General features: G+C 45.8%; 1 protein-coding gene across 1 annotated transcript in view; it reads left to right on the top strand.

The window, feature by feature from the left end:
- The window catches only part of CDH15 (cadherin 15), a 156,354-nt gene extending 136,476 nt beyond the window's left edge, over positions 1 to 19,878 (top strand). Inside the window, exons 11-14 of the mRNA XM_069635637.1 lie at positions 1,782 to 2,021; positions 5,473 to 5,609; positions 7,967 to 8,134; positions 12,019 to 19,878. Of these exons, the coding sequence (XP_069491738.1) occupies positions 1,782 to 2,021; positions 5,473 to 5,609; positions 7,967 to 8,134; positions 12,019 to 12,219 (746 nt within the window). The 3' untranslated portion in view covers positions 12,220 to 19,878. The remainder of the gene's footprint in view (positions 1 to 1,781; positions 2,022 to 5,472; positions 5,610 to 7,966; positions 8,135 to 12,018) is intronic.
- Positions 19,879 to 20,241: the final 363 nt, after the last annotated feature.

Genomic DNA, 20,241 nt, shown 5'->3' with positions numbered 1-20,241 from the left:
TTGCGTTTACAAAAACCACACCGGTTGGCTTTGCCTATACTTGTTTAATATAGATCTTGCCACCACAAACTTTTATAGCTTTATCCCTACCAAGAAGAAAGGTGTATTCTTTCAGATCTGGATTTGGACATATAACACTCTGGGTACACACAGGAAACCAGGGGTAAGGGGCATACCTTCATAGACCACACAATACAAGCTCTTGGGTGTTGGGTCTGATCCAACCGATCAGAAATGACGCAACCATAAACATTCCCAGAAATTGATCAAACTCCTCTGTCAATGCTCGTTTCAAGTCATACTCTTGCGCCAACACCTGTTTTAAGCCTTGTGTACTTTGCCAGGACTCAAATTAATCATTCATGTATTCACAAACCACTTCTTATTTCACTCAAGTTAGAATGAAACTCCTTCTCAAATGATAGTATCTTCCGCTCTGTATTTCTGTTGGAATGAAATGCGTAGTTAAAAATTTGGTGGCCGCTGGACTCTTTCTCCGCTGTGGTTTGTTGCCCATTCTGGCATTCATTATAAAAGAGTTTCTCCTTCAAATTACAAGGGTGAAGAGCCTTTTGTGCGGATCCTGGAGCACCCATGGGCACAAGAGTTTGGCTTACAATGAGCTTTGAAAAGGGAGTTTCAAGTCTTTATTTGAGGTGGCATTGCTCAGCGCTCTTGTACAGGCCCTTTGGACTTCCATATTGGAAGTTCTTAACCCAACTGATCGCAGCTTGCAACTTTCCCCCGCTTCCTCCAATATATTTCTGATGATTTTGGGGTGTTGTTGTCATTTTGCACCTTAAGCATTTGCACCTCCGAAGAAGTTTTTATGGATTGTCGAAAACAATGATTAACTTGCTCTTCGTAGTCCACCTTCTCACAATAGGTCACATATATATAGTCTATTCTGTCAATGCTGTTATTTGGGATGCATATCGACTGCCTCCTGCGGGCGGGTGGGTACTGAATGAACGTGAAGGCCACAGTCGCAATATTTGCTGGGGCAGCAGCTATTACTAGTGAGCATTGTCATGTGCATCTGCACTGTCTTAATTGATTCATGTATTAGTGAGCATGTACTTTCATGGCCGACGGCCGAATAAGACTATTACTGACTGACTGAAAAAGGAGTCTAAAAAACTTCATAACTGTGTCATTGCTGACACGTTGGCACTGACCCAACACCCAAGATACCGGGCTTCATTACGAGTCCGGCAGTAGCCGTGCCAGAAAAACCGGCAGGCTGCCGCCGGACCGGTAATACCATTCCGCCTCCGTGATTGCCGGAATCACTGGGGCATTACAACCCCGGTGACCCGATCATTCTGGAGGCGTAATTCTGTAAATCCCCATTCCCATGGAGTCCCATAGGACTCCATGCGGATAGGGAACATGGAAACACCGGTTTCGTCTATGACAGAGCCTGTGTTTCCATGTCCGCCTGCAGGCGGGTGGTGTTACTTCCGCCAGGTCAGACCTGGCAGGAGTGACACCTCCCGCCTGCAGGACTCAGGATCAGCCGATTTACCGCCACCGTTGTTTCCGAACGGCTGCATTGCTTTGTTTTTTGAGACAAGTAGAGAAGTGTCTCAATCTTGGACGTTTGCAACACCATGGATCACGACTTGCCCCGTGAAGGAGGCTGCGTACTTGACGACATATCCTTAGAGACGTATGTCCTTCGCCGCTGGTCGGAGTCCCACATGCTGACAATGATGACTTCCTAAGGCACCTTGAGGTGCGCTCCTCTTTTAATGCCACCTTTTGATTATGCCACACAGATACCCATGCCGTACTGCAGCTACTGAAGGAATTGGAGGAAGGCTTGTATGTCCTCCCTGTATGGACCAGCGACTCCGGGAAACCTCCACTGGCCCAGGTGCAGCTCTTGAACGTCACTGTGTGCAATTGCGATGCTGCCGGCTCCTGCCGCCCCGGGATGGCGGCCATCTTCATTGCGGGCGCCGGCATTAGCTTTGGGGCACTGATGATCATCCTTGCCAGCATCATGCTTCTCCTGTGTAAGTGAGCGCCAGCACTGGCAGGGCACTGGGAAGGTGGTGCCCTGTCTGGGATAAGCACAGGCATGCGCATATGAAAGATTCTGACTTGTCATATGTTCTTTTGTTGTGTTTTAGATATATATGTGAAGCGCCTCTTATCATGTGTGTGAATGTGTATCTATGCATGTAGAGATGTAGGTTCATTGTGTATTGACAGATTGTTATAAATGGAATGAATGAGTGGCTTTGTGCATTAATCAGACACCTATTAACCGACCGCCCATCCTGTAAAGATATGAGCTTCTCATAAAATACAGCAGGAAGAAGTCAAGAAAAGTCTCATGCTAGTGAACTCGCATGATTGACAGCCAGGGACGTCATTTCGGGGACACCAGGGGTCTCCCTTGCTACCCTAAAAAAATGATTACATTAAATGGAAGCTCCTGGGCTGGGGCCAGTGCCATGTGGCTCTTTCTTTCTGGAGTGGCTGGAATTTTTGTTGAGGCCTCAAAAAAACAGGGGGTTCCACAAGTGTAACACTTTGAGCAGAGACCCTAAATAAGAAAGGATAGGAATAACACATATTTTGTCTTTCTGGAATTCAATACAATAATTGCTAGACTTAAAGGGGTGAAAGGTCGTGTTCTATTTCTTCCCATGATATCACTTCGGCACTTCGGGGTGGGGTCAAAAGACATCACTTCCTGTGATGTCATCAGATGTCAAGGGTCATGTGATGTCACTTCCGCCTCCCCTGGCATTTTAGTGAAATGACGTCCCTGTTGACAGCACACTGTGGACAGACTGTTACTGCATCCTTCTTGAGAAGAACAAAAGGTGCCATCACTAGTGGTAGAGTTCATGTTGGGTGGTAACACAATTGCGCTGCACAAGAGGTAGATAGGCTTCGGTAGAATTTCAAAATGTATTCCCTGCATTCATGCAGGTCACTGTAGAACTGCTCTCAGTTAGTGGTAGAGTTGATGCAAGGAGCAGTAGAATGGCACCTAGTGAGGGCCAGAGTTCATAAAGGATGCAGTGAAATAGCTTTCATTTGTAGAAGTCATGGAATCAGCTGTAAACTTGCTCTTGGACAGTGGTGGAATTCCTGGATGTGGCAGCACAATAGCTGTTAGTGCTTTTAGAAAAGCAGCAGTCCGTAGTAGAGTTCCCCAGTTAGAGGTAGAATGCATGCAGTCTGTGGTAGAATTTCTGATTTGGGGGTACAGTTCATACAGCCTGTAGTCGGATTTCTCATTTAGAGGTAGAATTCATGCAGTCTGTAGTAGAACTTCCCTGTTAGTGATAGAATGTATGCAGGCTAAAGCAGAACTGCACCCAGTGAGGATTAGAGTGCATGAAGGCTGCAATAAATTTGCTTTTAATGGTACAAATCACATATGCGGCTCTAGACTTGCTGTACGGTAGTGGCAGAATTCATGTAGGTTGTGGTAGAAATGTTGCAGGCGTTGATAGAATAGCTTTTAGTTAGTAGTATAACTTAGGCAAGGTGGTTTAGAATTGTGCTTAGTGGTAGAAATCATGCAGGTTGTAGCAGAATCGCTTCCTGTTATTGGAGACATTCAATGTGTCAGAAGTAGAATTGTCCCCAGTGTCTGGGTGTATCCTGCAAGCAGCGTTAAGGTCCATCACGGTCGTGCATTTCAAGCAGGCTGCGATAGGTTTGCTCTAAACAAGTTGACGTAGAATTGCTTTCAGTAGCAAATTTCATGGCTGCTGCCTTAAAATGGCTCTCGCCTAGTGGCAGGACTCATAATGTCATCACCTTTTGATATAGGGCAGGGATCTGGAACATTTGCTCTCCAGTTGTTTTGGACTACAACGTCCATCACCATTAGCCGTCATAGTCAAGGGTGTGGTATCATACGAGTTGTAGTCCAATGCATCTGGCGAATTAAAGTTTGCCGACCCATGATGTAGGGCCTACTGACAGAATAATGCTCTGATAATGCAAGCTCTTACATCGCGGAGCTATTTTACCACACTCTTCTCTAGAATTGCCCTCAGTTTAGGGCAGCATGCATGCAGAGTGGAGCGGTGTTGGGCTGGATCAGTGGTAGGTATCACGTAGCCTGCATTGAAATTGCTCTTAATTATTGGCAGAATCAGAGTAGGCGGCAGCAGAAGGCCCCCCGTGAGGGGGAGGACACGACAAGTTATGATCAAGTTCCTTACATCAGCACTGCGTACTGAAAGCGTTGCGCTGAGTGTCAGAGTTCATGCGCAAAGTGGTAGACTTGGTTTCAGTTAGTGGTAGACTTAATGCAAGTTGCTTAAGAAATGCTGTCATGTCTCGGGAGGATAGCTCAGGGGCAACTTGGAAGCAAGACGATATGGAGCAACACAGGTTCGATCCCTGGGTCCGTGCTTAGAAACCTCTGATATTAAGCACGTAAAACATATCGTATCATATCATTTAGGGATAGAAATGATGTAGACTTCAGTAGAATGGCTCCCATGAGCAGACGTCATGCAGTCTGTGGGAGAAGTCATCTACGTTTTGGGTTGATATCACACAAGCAGCATTAACGTTTTTGAGTGTGATGGTAGATTTCCCTGCTATGAGCAGTTGAAATCATCGGTTTCAGAGGCTACACAAGACTTCCTGTCCATCATAGAATCTAAACAATCTGATGAAAACATTGTTCGCAATCCTTTGGAGGCATTGCAGGATTCAAGGCAGGCAGTGATAGAATCCAGATAGAAATTTCCAGAAGTCTTGTATGATTGCAGTGTCTAGGCCGCTTCGCCTGCATAAAAAACTATTGCGCAAAAGACTGCCTTCTTTTTCCGCAACACGCAGTGCGTTGGGCTTCGGAGAAGTGGCCTGGAGAGTATACGGAAGAGGCAGCGGGACTGGTACAGGTAAGTGGTGGGGGCGCAGGCAGTACTGTGCAGCAGGATAGGAAGCGCAGGGGGACCTCCCCGAAAGGACAGGGGGAAGAGATGAGGCATAAGACCAACCTTGCAGGAGTGGCCTTCACGGGTAGCCTTCTGCAACGTTGGTCTTATGTTAGCAGTTTTCTCTTCCCGATCCATCTTGAAGTGTGGTGTGGAATTACTCTTGTTGTATGTGCCGGATTATCCATAAGGCCAAGTAGGCACTTGCCTATGTCCCCCACTCCTTTTAGGGGCCCCACGATAATGGATCAAAATAAAACGGTGCAGAAAATTAAAAACGTATTAGGAGATCATTTGCGGGGGAGGGGGGCAATGTTTCGACTGCCTAGGGGCCTCTACAGGGTTTAATCTGGCACTGCTTGGCATTGGTGCAGAGTAGATCAGAGTTCCTCTTCTCGGTGGAAGAAATCAGGAAAGCTGGCCTGCGGTTGCTTATATCTTGTGTGTGGTGCATGCTTTTGTTGGCTGGGTGCGTATTAATGAGTAGCGCGATCTCCTGTTCCTTGAAGTCTCCTGCTTACTGGCAATGTGTGTTTTTCCCTGGCAGTGGTGGTCCTCTTCCTAATCATTTTTGAGCGTTACCGCCAGCGCAGCGATCACAAGGGACTCCTAGCGGAGTCTGAAGATGATATCCGAGACAACGTTTTCAACTACGATGAGCAGGGCGGAGGCGAGCAGGACCAGGTGAGCAGAAACGAACGCGCGATATGCCATGGTTGAACAAACTCCATTACTTGGCCCAGCAGGACAGTGATAGTCTAGAAATGATCCTGGAGTCCTTCTACACGAAGAACCCCCAGTAAATGCAGTGCATCTCCACCCTGTAACCTAGCAACCCATTTCTTAACTGCAGCATCACTTGAAACTGCATTTCTTAGCCCAGCAGGAAAGTGATAGTGATAGTCTAGAAAAGATCCTGGAGTTCTTCTACACGAAGAACCTCCAGCAAATGCAGTGCATCTCCACCCTGTAACCTAGCAACCCATTTCTTAACTGCAGCATCACTTGAAACTGCATTACTTGGCCCAGCAGGAAAGTGATAGTCTAGAAATGATCCTGGAGTCCTTCTACACGAAGAACCCCAGTAAATGAAGTGCATCTCCACCCTGTAACCTAGCAACCCATTTCTTAACTGCAGCATCACTTGAAACTGCATTTCTTAGCCCAGCAGGAAAGTGATAGTGATAGTCTAGAAAAGATCCTGGAGTTCTTCTACACGAAGAACCTCCAGCAAATGCAGTGCATCTCCACCCTGTAACCTAGCAACCCATTTCTTAACTGCAGCATCACTTGAAACTGCATTACTTGGCCCCGCAGGAAAGTGATAATGATAGTCTAGAAAAGATCCTGGAGTCCTTCTACACGAAGAACCCCCAGCAAATGCAGTGCATCTCCACCCTGTAACATAGCAACCCATTTCTTAACTGCAGCATCACTTGTGGTCCGTCAATGACTCAGACACAGCTATTGTTATCTATATAAAACCAACATGTTGCTCTTTTAGCATTTGCCACTAATCGGATGGATAGCATTCATTGCCAATAGTACTAGGAGCGCTAGATAGCAATTTCCGATGGATGATGCGCCAGAAGGCTTCCAAGATGGAAGACCATTATTGAAGACCACTTGACATTCCATTACACCAACTGATAAGAGGCTGTCATCTGCATTTATCATATAAGAAAGATGTTGCCACCAAGTGATTTAAAGTTGAGGAATCGGTAGTCACAGTGAGAGTTTTTGTGCCATCGCCATGAACGAGATCCATATTACGCAGAATGCATTCGGCACGTCGTCCACTCATTGTAAACATGGGGGACGGTACCATTCCTTCGTGGAGGGCCCAGCAGTGGCTGCATATAGTGAGGAGGTTGAAGAAAACGCATGAAGTATTCCATGGAGGTAGCTCCCAGTGCTGTGCCTACTTTCAGATCTTCCAACACTTGGCTGGTGCCGGTCTCCACTAGTTCAAACCAGAAAGCATATTTTTTCCACTGCTGGTTCTCCGAATGGTTCCATATGATAATGTCCCCACAAAAATGTCGCTATAAACGAATGCCGCCGGTTTTTTGTGGAGACATTTTCATAGAGAACCTGCAAAGGACACGCCCGCAATATCCACATTTTGATTTTTGTTTTAAAAGGAGCGGGGGTCAACCCCAAAACCCTGCTCCCAATTACCCCATATATTGTCTCCATATCATATATAATGTCGCCTATGCCGTTTCCCGGCGACCATATTTATGGTGACATTATATACAGGGACAATATTGCCTGATACCCCCAGAATTCTTAATGGCATTAGACAAGATGCCAAAACATGGCTGTTCCCTGTGACAGCTGCCCCTTTGGGTGAATGGCTGGATGTCAAGGTGCTCAGCTGGCATGATCCAGACCCATGGTCTACATCCCGAGCCCAGCAGCTCTCCGCTCGGCTTTCCTTATACGCATGGAGTGAACGCTAGGGGTGGGATTGAGACAGTTCAAACCAGGCTGATATTGAGTGACCAAAACCTATGCAAATATTCTTCCACTAAACCACTATATGCAGATATTTTTTTCTAGGTATTGATTGTGCAAATCACGAAAACTGAACTGGATTTCACTATTTGGTGGAGCGACTAGCATAGCCCTTGCGACAGCCTCCCCTTGCGATGCTGCGCTAGAGCCGATAGCCAGCACACAGTACTGTAGACCCTTTGTAGGTCATCCATTCAGCATGCCAGGAGACCATGACATGGCAGTAGCTACTCTATATAGAACCCAATAGCAAAGCATAACACAACACATAGAACAGACCAGTGCCTTCCCTCGTCCAGGTGCTGTCACACCTGCAGCTCCTCAGAGCAGGTTCTAAAAGGATGCTCCAGAGCCCAGCATCTACAGCAGGGCAAGGATATTTGGCTTCCTACCTCCCGAGATAAATGGTGCCGAGGTGCCCGGTGTGGGCCATTGGGGAGCTCATCCACCGATATCCAGGTAGATGCAGTTTGCATATCGGTCGTGAACCTTGTGCTGATTCCTTTTCTTGTCACCCACAGGATGCCTACGACATAAACCAGCTGCGGAACCCCAACAAGTTCCTTCCCCCGCCCTCTCCACGAGGGAAACAGCCTATCCGAAAAGACGCGCCCTACAATTATGGGACACCCCAGTATCCTCGGAAGCCTCTCGGGGGCCCGTCGGACATCGAGGACTTCATCAATGATGTGAGTAAGGCAAATGGCATGGGGGTTAAGTAGTCCTATGTTCCTGTTTATGTAATGCATGGGGGGGCACACAGGCTATAAGAGAGCCCGAACATGATGACCATTTCAGGAACAGGTCGCCCCACAATGCACCCTGGCTGCCTTAGTCCTCTCACATCTCTTCCTCTTGAGACAGGGATGCTAGTGACCAGGTTGCGCTCAGAAGTGGGTGGTGTGGGGCTTTTGAGGATTAGAAGGATACCCTGTACCTGTCCTATCCCATAACAAGAGACATCCTTACACCAGAATGTCTGTATTTCCTTCCACCATTTGGAACCTGAAGCACTGGACACTGATGGGGCAATACTCAGTGGTTTGTTCAAGTCACTCATGTTCAAGTATGCTCCTTTATAAACAACAACAAAAAGTATTATCAACAAATCAGAGTCCTATATTGTGTTAATATGGCTGACATACACAAAAAGTAAAAATGGACCGAATCTTATAAATTAGGTTTAGCAATTGTCATTGATCTGGGCACTCGTCCATGCCATAATTTCTTATCCCATAGGTGGCATGATGATGGGTTATTTATAACGCGCTTAATACCCAGAGGTTTCTAAGAGCAGACCCTGAGATCAAACCTGTGTTGCTCCTTGTCGTCTTGCTTCCAAGGGGAGCACGTTGCCCCTGAGCTAACCTCCCGAGACCATTGCAGAAGGGCACTAGCCATAGGCAAATCATCTGGTATACATTGATCACATCGTAGTAGATTTAGAACGACTTGATCCCCAAATAAATACCGAATTTCACCACAAATATATGTGGGTGGTTCTGTTACGGTAATAATTAAGGTGGGGGAAATGGGGGAGCCACAGGGAGTCTCTCACCGCATATAATAAAGAGAAATGAATAAAGAAAAGAAATGCAATCAAATTGTCCGGGGGGGGGGGGGTGGAACCTGGAAGAAATCACGTAGATCTGCCGCAGACAGGTTTCAGCCTTGTTTGGCGTGGCATATCCTCTCTCACTTATGGAGACGAAATAAAACCAACGAGGGAAGGTTTTGTCTTTTGAGTATGTAAAAGGCAGGAGTATCCCCAAATAAAATTGAGAACGACCACCAGTGCAGCAACTGCCCCTGCTGCTTCTGTTGGAGAGTTGTCTTGTGGTGGCGATCGGTTCATGCATGCGTCTACACGGCTGCAATCACATGCTACTGTAGTTCATGCAGGAATGTGGGATTCGTGATGAAGGATAAAATATGTCTGGGATTTGCAGCACTGGCTGCCAGACACTCCTATCCATCTGCTGCTCTCCTGCCCATTCTGGTATACTCAAGGTCTTGCTCTCATGGGTCTCTGGAAATAATTAGGAATAAGTGGAACCATGGAGCTGACCCAACAAGCTCCCTTTCTGCTCCACCATTTCCTCTTGCCACATTTGTGTCTTTAGCAGCACCAGCAAGCTAGCAACCAGTGACCATGAATGTAATAGAAATGTTGCTTTTGATTGGGTCCAATGTTGCATAGACATTTCGTTAGCATTCAGCCTGTGGTAGGGTCCATTGTCTGTGCAGCTATTGTCCACCTCTGTGTTACCTTCCTTCCTCCCCCCGGCTTTGCGCTGTGTCAGATCTGCCGCGTGTCTGGTTTACAGCCTGACCTTTTTAGTCAGTTCCGTTGCCACTATTAATAACATCTCCACGTACTCATGCATATACGCCGTGCCTCCTAATGATACCACATTCTGTAGATATCGTGCCACATGCAGAAAACCTGGTAAACTCATCTTTCCATTATCTCGGGAGGATAGCTAAGCAGCAACGTGCTCGCCTTGGAAGCAAGATGACACGAAGCAACACAGGTTAGATCCTTGGGTCCGCACTTAGAAACCTCTGGGTACTAAGCGTTTTGTAAGTAACATATCATATCATATTCTCCACCCCCTTTCAGAAATGGGGGGTCTTCTAGCAGGCACTATAACCAAGGAATGGAAGGACGGGGCGTGTGTGTGTGGGTGTATGGTGCTTTGTGTTGAGGTTGCAGATCAGGAGTACGCTGAGTCCTGCGTGCGTCACAGTGGTCTAGTTGTGATGTGTCAGGAGCATCGTGGGCTTTGGGCCCAGAGACGTGCCTTCTTGCTTGTAGTGTGGGGTGCTTTGGCCAGGGCCCGAGGATGTCAGTTGGGGTTAGATGTGTAGCTTTGTGTTGTTCAGATTTAAGGGAACCGACTGTTGGTTGCGTTGAGAGATGTTAAGGTGGGACGATGTCCTAGGTTTCCAGAACTTGCCTCTCTTCTTTTTAACGGCTCCTTGGAGTCGGTCATTCGCTCCTGCTGCTTTTGTGAACTGAGAGGCAGAGCCAGAGCTTTAAGTGGGCCGGGGCCTACCGGGGCCGGGCCCCGGCAGTCTCCAAAAAGTGGGGCTGAGCCGGGGCCCTGCCGGGGCCCCGTCCCACCGCCCGCAACATTGGCAGGATGCATTATCCCATCGCGGCCGCAGCCGCGACGGGATAATGCATGCGCCTGCCATGAAGTCAGGCCATCTGACAGAAGTGGCAGCCAGCCACAGCGATGCTGTGACTGGCTGCCACTTCTGTCAGTCATAGTAACTGCATCTGGTGACCCCTCGCGCGAGAGGTCACCAGAGGCGGTTACTGTCCCTTTGTTTCCCCAGGTCGCCGAGGCGTCTTTAACCCTCGGCGAACCTGGGGATTCCTCGACATATTTCGAGGTTTATAAAAGATGGCTTTGAAAGTACACATTTCAAGCCATCTTTTATAAAGCTTTGCGGACGGACAATTTTGTCCGTAGTCAAAGCTTTATAAAAGATGGCTTGAATTGTGTACTTTCAAAGCCATCTTTTATAAACCCGAAAACATGGCCTGAAAACTAGGCAAACCGTAAGGTACGCACACAAATATATATACATGTTATATATCTGTGTGCGTACCTTACTATGGTTTGTGTACTTTACAGGCCATCTTTTCTAAACATAGATATATGTAACATATGTAACATATTTCTATGTTTAGAAAAGATGGCCTGCAAAGTACACAAACCATAGTAAGGTACGCACACAGATATATAACATGTATATATATTTGTGTGCAGACCTTACGATTTGCGTGCTTTTTAGGCCACGCCCCTCCCAGAAGCCACGCCCCCAAATGAGGGCCCCCTCTCGATTTCTTACCCCACTTAAAGCCCTGGCGCAGAGCCATGATGGCAGAGAGCGATTCAGGGTTCACTACTGGGACAACATGGGGCATAGTGGATATTCTAGTGATCAGAAGATTGACCTGTTGAGTATTTTCCTTTTCACATGTGATTTCACGCAGCCAGGGGTCTGTATCTGCTATTTCAGTGCGTGGGACAGTGGCAGAGACTTGGCGTAGATGCTGCGCATCAGTAAGGCTGCCCGGACCAATCCGTATTGTTATGGGGCTATAACATAGTCCTGGTTTTGCTGTTTCGGGTTAATAGGAAGACGGGTATCTAAAAGGAGTGCGCTCTGTTACCCAGCACACTATCTACAACCTGTTATTATGTCAAGGAACTTAAAACACCTATTTCTCTTTAAACATTCACTAGAATTCCTTAAAAGCCCCCCAGCTTTTGTTGTAATCTGATTGAGCCGCAGACGCTCTGTTAAAAATGATAAAGTAACATAAACTAAATTCTGTGGGATCTCGTAAGTGAAGTCGCTAGTCTAACATGTCCCACTCCCATTGGTCTATCATAGGCATCAGCACATTGGTGACCTCTCCCCCCCCCACTTATTTCGCAATGGTATGGCCCATCTTGCCTTCCATTGCTCAAACCCCTTGTACGCATGCGAGGACAGGCATCATCATACCTTCTACTGGATCATGAACACTGTTTTATTTTATTATTTATTTCAGGGACTGGACGTGGCTGACAATGACCCCAGCGTCCCTCCGTACGACACGGCCCTCATTTATGATTACGAAGGAGAGGGCTCCGTGGCAGGAAGCCTCAGCTCTATCCTCTCCGGCACATCGGACAGCGACCAGGAGTATGACTACCTCAACGATTGGGGACCACGTTTCAAGAGACTGGCGGATATGTATGGCCAGCCATGATGAGCCTCACTTATTCCAGGACTGCTCCCTAACACTGGAGTTGGGGGATCAACATTTGTTTTGTCTCTTGAGTGACACCTGCCCATGCTGGCCTGCATGGAGGCGTGCAGAACTCTGCCACATTATCAGCATGTACAGGCTGCGTATGTATACTCTATGCAGATATTACATGTACAGCCATACTATAAGAGAACTCCTTGCTGGAAGTGTTCGATCGTCAATCAAAGCCACATTCTAATAGCGACTGCCCTGTCAATCTGACACCCAACTGCTGCAGGTTGATCAGATATTCCACTGATGCCTGCCTCAAGGAAACCAACACCTGCACGGATAATAACCTGTGTGTGTGTTGACGCGACAGGGAGAACAAGTGAATGTATCGTGCTTTGGAAATCAGAGTGCATTCGTATTCAGGGAACAAGGATGCACGATACTGTCTTCCGATGACACGTCTCCGCAGTGAGTTGGTGGAATCTCACGTAATTTGCACTGTCATCGACCACAACAACATCTAGAATCAGTAACTCTAATGTAATGCAAATTGGCGGCTCTACTTACTCGTAAAAAAAAAAAGATAATTGGAAATTTGATAACCTGAACCCTTGAATTGGTATTGTGGTAACTGGGAACAGAATTCGGCAATAGGATTTGAAAATGTACTCCATACCACCAACAACAACACGTGCTACCCACACAGCATTTAAATTCTCAGGCAGTGCCTGAGGTTCTCAAGCACTGGACTTACTCAGATGCTCCTGTGTACAAGACCTTTAGAAACACACAGGCCTCATTTTTAGATATCCACTGTACATTAAGACTGAACAAAGCAGCACTGCCACAGTACACGACTACGCAAGGATCCTGCCAGCCCAGCCTACGGATCCATCTTCCTATCAAATTCCCTTCAAAATGACTAGATGACAAATATTCAGGGCTTCATTTCAACAGAGTCTTTCGTTGTTTGTAATAATTTTCCAGTATTCCAAACCATTTCACAATGCATGATTTAAGTGTCTTTAGCCAATGTGAGTTGCAAAAAATCTCTAAAACGCACAATTGAAGAATGAGCAGTAATCCGGGATTAGGGAATAGCACTCAAAGCATGACTGATGGGTCTCCCTGATCAAGGATTAGGCACCACATTCGGGGATAAGAGAACAGTGCCTATGGCATGATTAAAGAGCGTTAGTAATCCAGGATTAGGGAATAACCCCCATAGCATGATTTAAGAGTCGCACTGATCAAGCATTAGGGACTACAACTGGATATAAGAAAATACTGCTTATTGCAGGATTCGCTAGCATCACTAATCCAGGATTAGGTAATAACCTCAAAGCCTGACTGGTCGAGGAGGTTTAGAACAATTTTACCTAACCCCCAAAATTCGACCCCCTATTTCCCACATATATATATGTGGGGGGGGGTTAAGTATATAAAAAATGTATAGGGGCAAGGTGGGGGGTCTCCCCCCACATATATATTTGCAGGAAAGAAAAAAAAAAGTCGAACTTTTGGGAAGTCGAACCTTTGCGTTCGGTAAAATCACTTAGATTCGTCAAGGACATTCGGGCATAGGAGGAGAGTGCCTATTACATGATTGAATAGAATGGTCTAGGATTAGGGAATATCTCTCAAAGCATGATTGACGCGTCTCCCCGATCAAGGATGAGGGACCACATTCAGAGATAGGAGAACAGTCCCTCTTGCATGATTGAAGAGCATCAGTAATCCAGGATTAGGGAGTAGCTCTCAAAGCATGACTGAAGAGTCTCCCTGATCAAGGATTGGGGGCCACAGTCAGGATAAGAGATAAATGACTATTAGAGCATCAGTAATTCAGGATTAGGCAATAACCCTCAAATTATGACTAAAGAGTCACAATGATCAAGGATAAGGGGCCACATTCAGGGATAGGAAGGGAGTATCTATTACATGATTGAATATCAGCAGTAATCCAGGATTCGAGACTAGCACTCAAAGCATGATTGAAGAGTCTTCCTGATCAAGGATTAGGGACTACAGTTGGGATGAGGGAACAGTGCCCATTGAATGACTGAAGAGCATTGGTAATCCAGGATTAGGGAAAAACTCTCAAAGCATGGTTGAAGAGTCTCACTGTTCAATGATTAGAGATTGCATTCGGGAATAAGAAAACATTGCCAATTGCATGATTGAAGAACATCAGTAATGTAGGATTAGGGAATAGCCCTCAAATTATGAATGCAGTGTCTCCCTGATCAAGGATTAGGGACTTCAGTTGGGGATAGGAAGATAATGCCCATTGCATGATTGAAGAGCATTGGTAATCCAGGATTAGAGAAAAACTCTCAAAGCATGAATGAAGAGTCTCACTGTTCAACGATTGGAGATTACATTTGGGGATAAGAGAACAGTGCCTATTCCATGATTGAAGAGTGTCAATAATTCAGGATTAGAGAATGGCCCTCAAAACATGAGGCAAGAGTCTTGCTGTTCACAGTTTATAGATTACAGACGGGAATAAGAGAACAGTATCCATTGCATGATTGAAGAGCACCAGTAATCCAGGATAGCGTGCTATACATCAACGCATGACTGAAGGATTTTTACAATCTAGAACCAGGAGAAATCAACCATTGAGTAATAGAAAAGTCTATGTTATTGCAGTATCAGTGAATAGCTCCCATTCCATGATTTAAAATCCTCCAGTAATCCTGGAATAAAGAATGTATAAACAAGTGAAATCTCACTCAAAGTCATTCAGGAATATTTCCAAATTCATGGCTGATCAGTTTCAGGAATCTAGGATAAGGAAATGTATTGCAATGAATTATTGAATATTCTTACTAATCCCGGTTAGGGAATACTTCAAAATGTTTCATTGTAAGACCTCTAATACTCCATGAAGTAGAAACAGGTGTCTAACACATTTCTAGAGTTACATGTATAGAGCAACTTCTAATCCTGAATTGATTGATTTAACAATAAAGGTGGTGCAGACACAACATAGACTAAAGGTAACAAAGACCCTTCCCCATCCATGAGGGCACCAATTCCTGAATGTAGCAGCCCCCACGAGTCAAAAGGACCTGACAAGTATTAGATGACTTTTCCTTCTCAAGTTTACAAAATCCTTTTTGAAATGGAAGCTGGGCACTTTCAAGAGCAGCAGTTGGTTACCCTAACAACATATGCCCCATTAGCTCTTTCAAGCGGAGGATGGACAGAGCTTCAAGTGGAATCTGTAATGTTGCCTGGACAGTGAAGGCAATGGTGAGAAGCAGGTTGGTATGTCTAGCGTACATAGGGTTAGAGACAGTACATAGGGTTAGAGAGAGACAGTACATAGGGTTAGAGAAGAAGTCAGCAACCTTTGGGTCGCTAGATTTTTTGGACTACAACTTCTATCAGCCTTAGGCAGTGTAGTCAACTGTGAGGGATCATGGGAGCTGCGGTCCACAAAATCTGGAGAGCCTCAGGTGGCAGACGCTTGAGAAACCGAATGAAGTGAATAGAAAAAGTGACACGAAGGAAAGAGACAGGCCTTAAAAGAAGAGATAATGAGTTTGTTATGAATGTAATGAAGGAACTAGAAGGTATGCAGACACAATGTCAGAGGCCACCAAAAGACTTTCAATAGGAATCCACTGCCTGCCAACTTTCGAGCAATTCCCAAACTACAGAGATTCTGTGCCAGTCCTATTTTTGAGAGAACGCCTCTAATGTATTCTGAACATTGATGCCAAAATGTGCTGGTGACACTAGACCACTCAGGTTGATAAGTGTCTCTTCACCCTCTGTGCTTCCTGAACTAATTCCCATAGCAGTCCCCAGTGGCAGACTCTGAGAAACCAGTGATACGAGATGCTCTACACAGCTGAGGGCATCGCTTGGCACAGTGTGCCTTGTATAAGGGACAATGGCTGCCACAAGCTCAGCTTTGAACGATAACCATTCTAATCACCCCTCCCTCGCCATCATTACTGTTTCACCTTCGATGCATGGGGGGGGGACATGAAGCGTTCGGGTTTTGAACTAAGTGCTGCCGCTCGCTAATACACACCACTCTTTAAAACCTCCCATTTCCAGTAAAGGTTCTTACACCCATGGCCACTCTTGTGTTATGCCACAATGTACAAGTTGAGACAGCTGATTGGGAAACTCCCTATTGTTTTATTATGATTTGTTTGTATTTTGTATAAACTGTGCGGTTTGTTCGTTAAATTTTGCCTTTGGGAACACATGTCTCAGGTCTAAATAATTTCAGAGGGTCTCCATTTTTTATACTGATTAAAGTGTCTGTAAAATAACATTTATTGCATTTAAAAACACAATAATAACACTTAATAAAGTGGATAATGAAGGAAAACGTGAAAAGCAGACGTTGAAAAATGAAAGCAGGAGTCATGTAATGAAGGAGTGCAAGATCAGACTGAGAGCCACAGGTGTCAGGTGAGCTGTATAAAGAGTGCGCAAAGGCAGATGCTGCGCATCAGGATTTCGAGGGCAATGCATAATGAGAGAATGAGACCAGGCCATGTGTGGCAGGCTATGCTTAAAATAAGAAAATGAGAGCAGACCATCTGTGGCAAACTCATGGGCAGATCATGAGGGCATACTGTGTATGGTGGGCTAGCCTTCTTTTGAGAGGATGACGGAAGGCCACGCGGGGTAAGCTAGGCTTATAATGAGAGCACGAGAGAAGACCATTTGGCCAGAGATTTATGGAGAGAGGATGAAAGAAGTCTTTGTGTGACAGACTTATAATGCAGATGAGAGGTGACTGAGTCTCGTGGGCTTATGAAGAGACCATGAGAGCATTCTGTGCATGTTGGGCTAGGCTTATAGTGAAAGCACAAGAGCAGAGCATGTCTGGCGGGCGTATAATGAGAGGATTATGAGAGTATGCGAAAAGACCATGTGTCTCCTCAGGCTAGGCTTAGATTGAGAGGATGAGAGCAGATGGCGCGTGGTAGACTAGGCTGATAATGAGAGGACCAGAGAAGACCATGTGTGGCAGCCACGGCCTATGTTGAGCGAAGGCCTTGTGTGACGAGATTATTGAGAACTCAAGACACAGATAACAAGTTTAACAACCTTACTTTGCATTTGGGAGGGTGTCCTGACCTCCTACAGGTTCAATCGAGAAAGTATTTAACACACATGAAGGAAACTGTCAGGAATGAGGATTAACAAAACTAGATGCAAGGGTCTATACTAAGAGTTCATAGTGTGCCAACCCAAATTCAATTCCATGCGCTTATAAACAGGAGCTTAGGGATGCCCCATCCTGAGGGCATCCTGCAATTCACTGGCAGTGTCATGGTGTTTAAAGCTGGCACCCTCTTTGCTCTGGACTTGGAGTCGCACACCTGGGCTCTGTAGTTCTAGACTCAGTACACACCTACAAGTAAGGCCTTGTAACACCCGGGCCTTAAGGGATACCGCCAGTTACCCGCAGAAATGTCCCGCACCAATCCCCGCTTGGGTGCTTTTCATAATGAAGTTATTATCACACACCAGCCAAGAGTCGCCCTCCTAACATTGAGCCCATTACAATTTCTGATCATATTCTCTGGGTAGCCAGCTTCTGGCATGCTCCAGCACCAGGACCATTTCTCGGGGCAAGCAAAGATGATAGCTGCCCGCGGCGGCCGCACATTGGGCTGGCACAGGATCAGCAGTTCCCAGCCAGCACTCAAAGACTAACGTCCAAGGTCCAGCTGGCAGAGCTTTGTGCCTGTTTGAGCGTTTCCTTTGCTTTGCATTTCAGGTGCGATGGGAAAGGGACTAGGGGTAGGTGGCTGCAGACACAGCAGTAAGAGCGTAATTGGGAGTGACATTTGCAGGGTAGACGTTCCTTAAGGCTTGATTTCCGGCTTCTGCACTTAATCAAAGTGTTAGATCCGGAGCACAACATTTAATATCACTGTGCCGCATCTGCCAAAATTGGGATTCCATAAACGCATTCAGTTTGCAGTATATGCTCTCTCGGGGCTTACTCCCCAGCACTTGTTCTGCACTTACCTTGCACTTGCCACTAGCTGGCCCTTTTTTATTTATTACTTTACGCCACTTACCTTTACTGCACTTCCCCCCCTCCCCTTCCCCTTGCACTTTTTCCCCCCTCCCCCACCCCTGCACTTGCGCGATCTGAATGACACCTGGCCTAGTAGGATCGTTTGTTTTGTCTCCCCTTGTTCCTCCCCCCCCCTGCCTCGTCGCACCTTGAAACACCTGTGTATAGGCGCGTTACAAATACCATATCATATCATATCATACTAGACTATAGCAGGAATCGAAATTAAGATCATAAAAGCAGGCACTTAAAGCAGCTCCTGGGGACCCAGCAATAGCAAAGGGCCAAGAGCTACCAGTGCACTAAGAATGAGCTAGTACATAGCGTTCCACAAATCGAACTTTCACACATGATGCAACCATATATTTGTGGGCATTATTTATGACACCTTATGATTTGAATGTCCTAATCTAAATGTATGGTTTGTCCCAAAAGCACTGACTTAAATGCACATAGCTTTATGCCTTTGTGAACGAAGGACAGCACAGGGGCAATGTGCAAGTCTTGGAAAAAAGACCACGCATAGCAACAGAGGTTCAAATCCCGGATCCGCGCTTAGAAACTGAACTCAGGTATGATATTAGGTGTGTTATAAAAAAAAACAATTAAATAAATAAATACATAGCTTTGTTTGTTTGGCAACAGTTGGCCCGTGGAGACAAAAGTGGCTCCTGGTAGTTGTTGGTGTCCAGCTAACCAGGCTCTTCTAGGCCACAAGCAGGAGCCAAATAGCTCCCAGCTCCCCTGAATGTCGAACCCTGCTATACTACAGCATTGAAGAAACAAACAAGTATGGCTAGTGGTTAGAGAAGATGTTTTCTTTGTTACAACAGATTCACCATAGCACGAGCTATTTGCTTTCACAAGGTGATTGCCCTGAGGATCCTGCTTGCTGGAGCTATTACTGGTTGTTGAGAAGCGTTTCAGTGAATTAAAAGTGATACAATTATGTTTATTATCTTTAATGGCTGATGATGGACTATTTGCCTTAGTCATACTTTCAATTGAGAGCAAAATGATTAAAACAACATTACACAGCAATAAGAAACGCTTTTGCAACAGCAAAATATAGGAGAGTGAACCTGAGACAATTAACATATACGTAAGAAAATGAAAGGACATTGTTTGCCATATTGTCGTCTACTTTGCTGTGTCGACTACTTTTTAGGGACTTTAATTACAAATTAATAAAACCAGGTTCTTAATATTGCAATGATTTTTTAATGTTGTGGCGGGGTTGTGGTGCAGTGCTTATGAAATGAGGGCACATTGCTGTGTTTGTCACCCTAGGCACTACATTTCCTAGGTCAGTGGAGCACAACACGCAGCCCTTCCGGACATTATGTATGGCCCTCCAAGTCACATGAGTTTGATGAAGTGTTGCCTGTCCTGAAGTCACTCAGTCACTAAGCCTGTCATGTCATGTGTGTGAAGCCTCTGTGGTCATGTGTGTGAAGCCTCTGCGGTCATGTGTGTGAAGCCTCTGTGTTCCAGTTTTTTTTGTTGTTGCATCATGATGCATGCATGCATTTTTATATCCATGTAAAAACATGATTTCAGTCACATAATACAAGTAAATCAAATTAGTAATGCTATTTAAAGGTAATGTATCATGTGTTACAGTAGAAAAGTAATAAGTAAAAAGTACACCTTAAAACACTAGATTTCTTTTAGTTCAAATTTCGTGCACGGATGCCCCCATCACCCGTTCCGATGCATAGTCCGGCCCACTGTATGAAACCTGTGTGGTACATTCGGCCCTCCAACGAAACAAGTTGTGCACCCCTGGCTAGGTACTGCTCTGTCTATCCCCTGCAGGTTAAGGGTGCGTGGGACCCTTTCCCACTTAACTTTGGTTTATGCAACTGCTGAGGGCTTTGTTACCCCACCTCCCGTTCAGGTTTTCCCTCTCCGCCTTCCATTTGCCTGCTGCATTCATTAATTGATTCGGCTCCATGGGCCAA

Source organism: Ambystoma mexicanum, chromosome 1q (genome assembly GCF_040938575.1).
Source record: "Ambystoma mexicanum isolate Mex_15411 chromosome 1q, UKY_AmexF1_1, whole genome shotgun sequence".
NCBI lineage: Eukaryota > Metazoa > Chordata > Amphibia > Caudata > Ambystomatidae > Ambystoma > Ambystoma mexicanum.
Note: the sequence above shows the minus strand (reverse complement) of the source record. Positions and strands in the feature narration are given on the sequence as shown.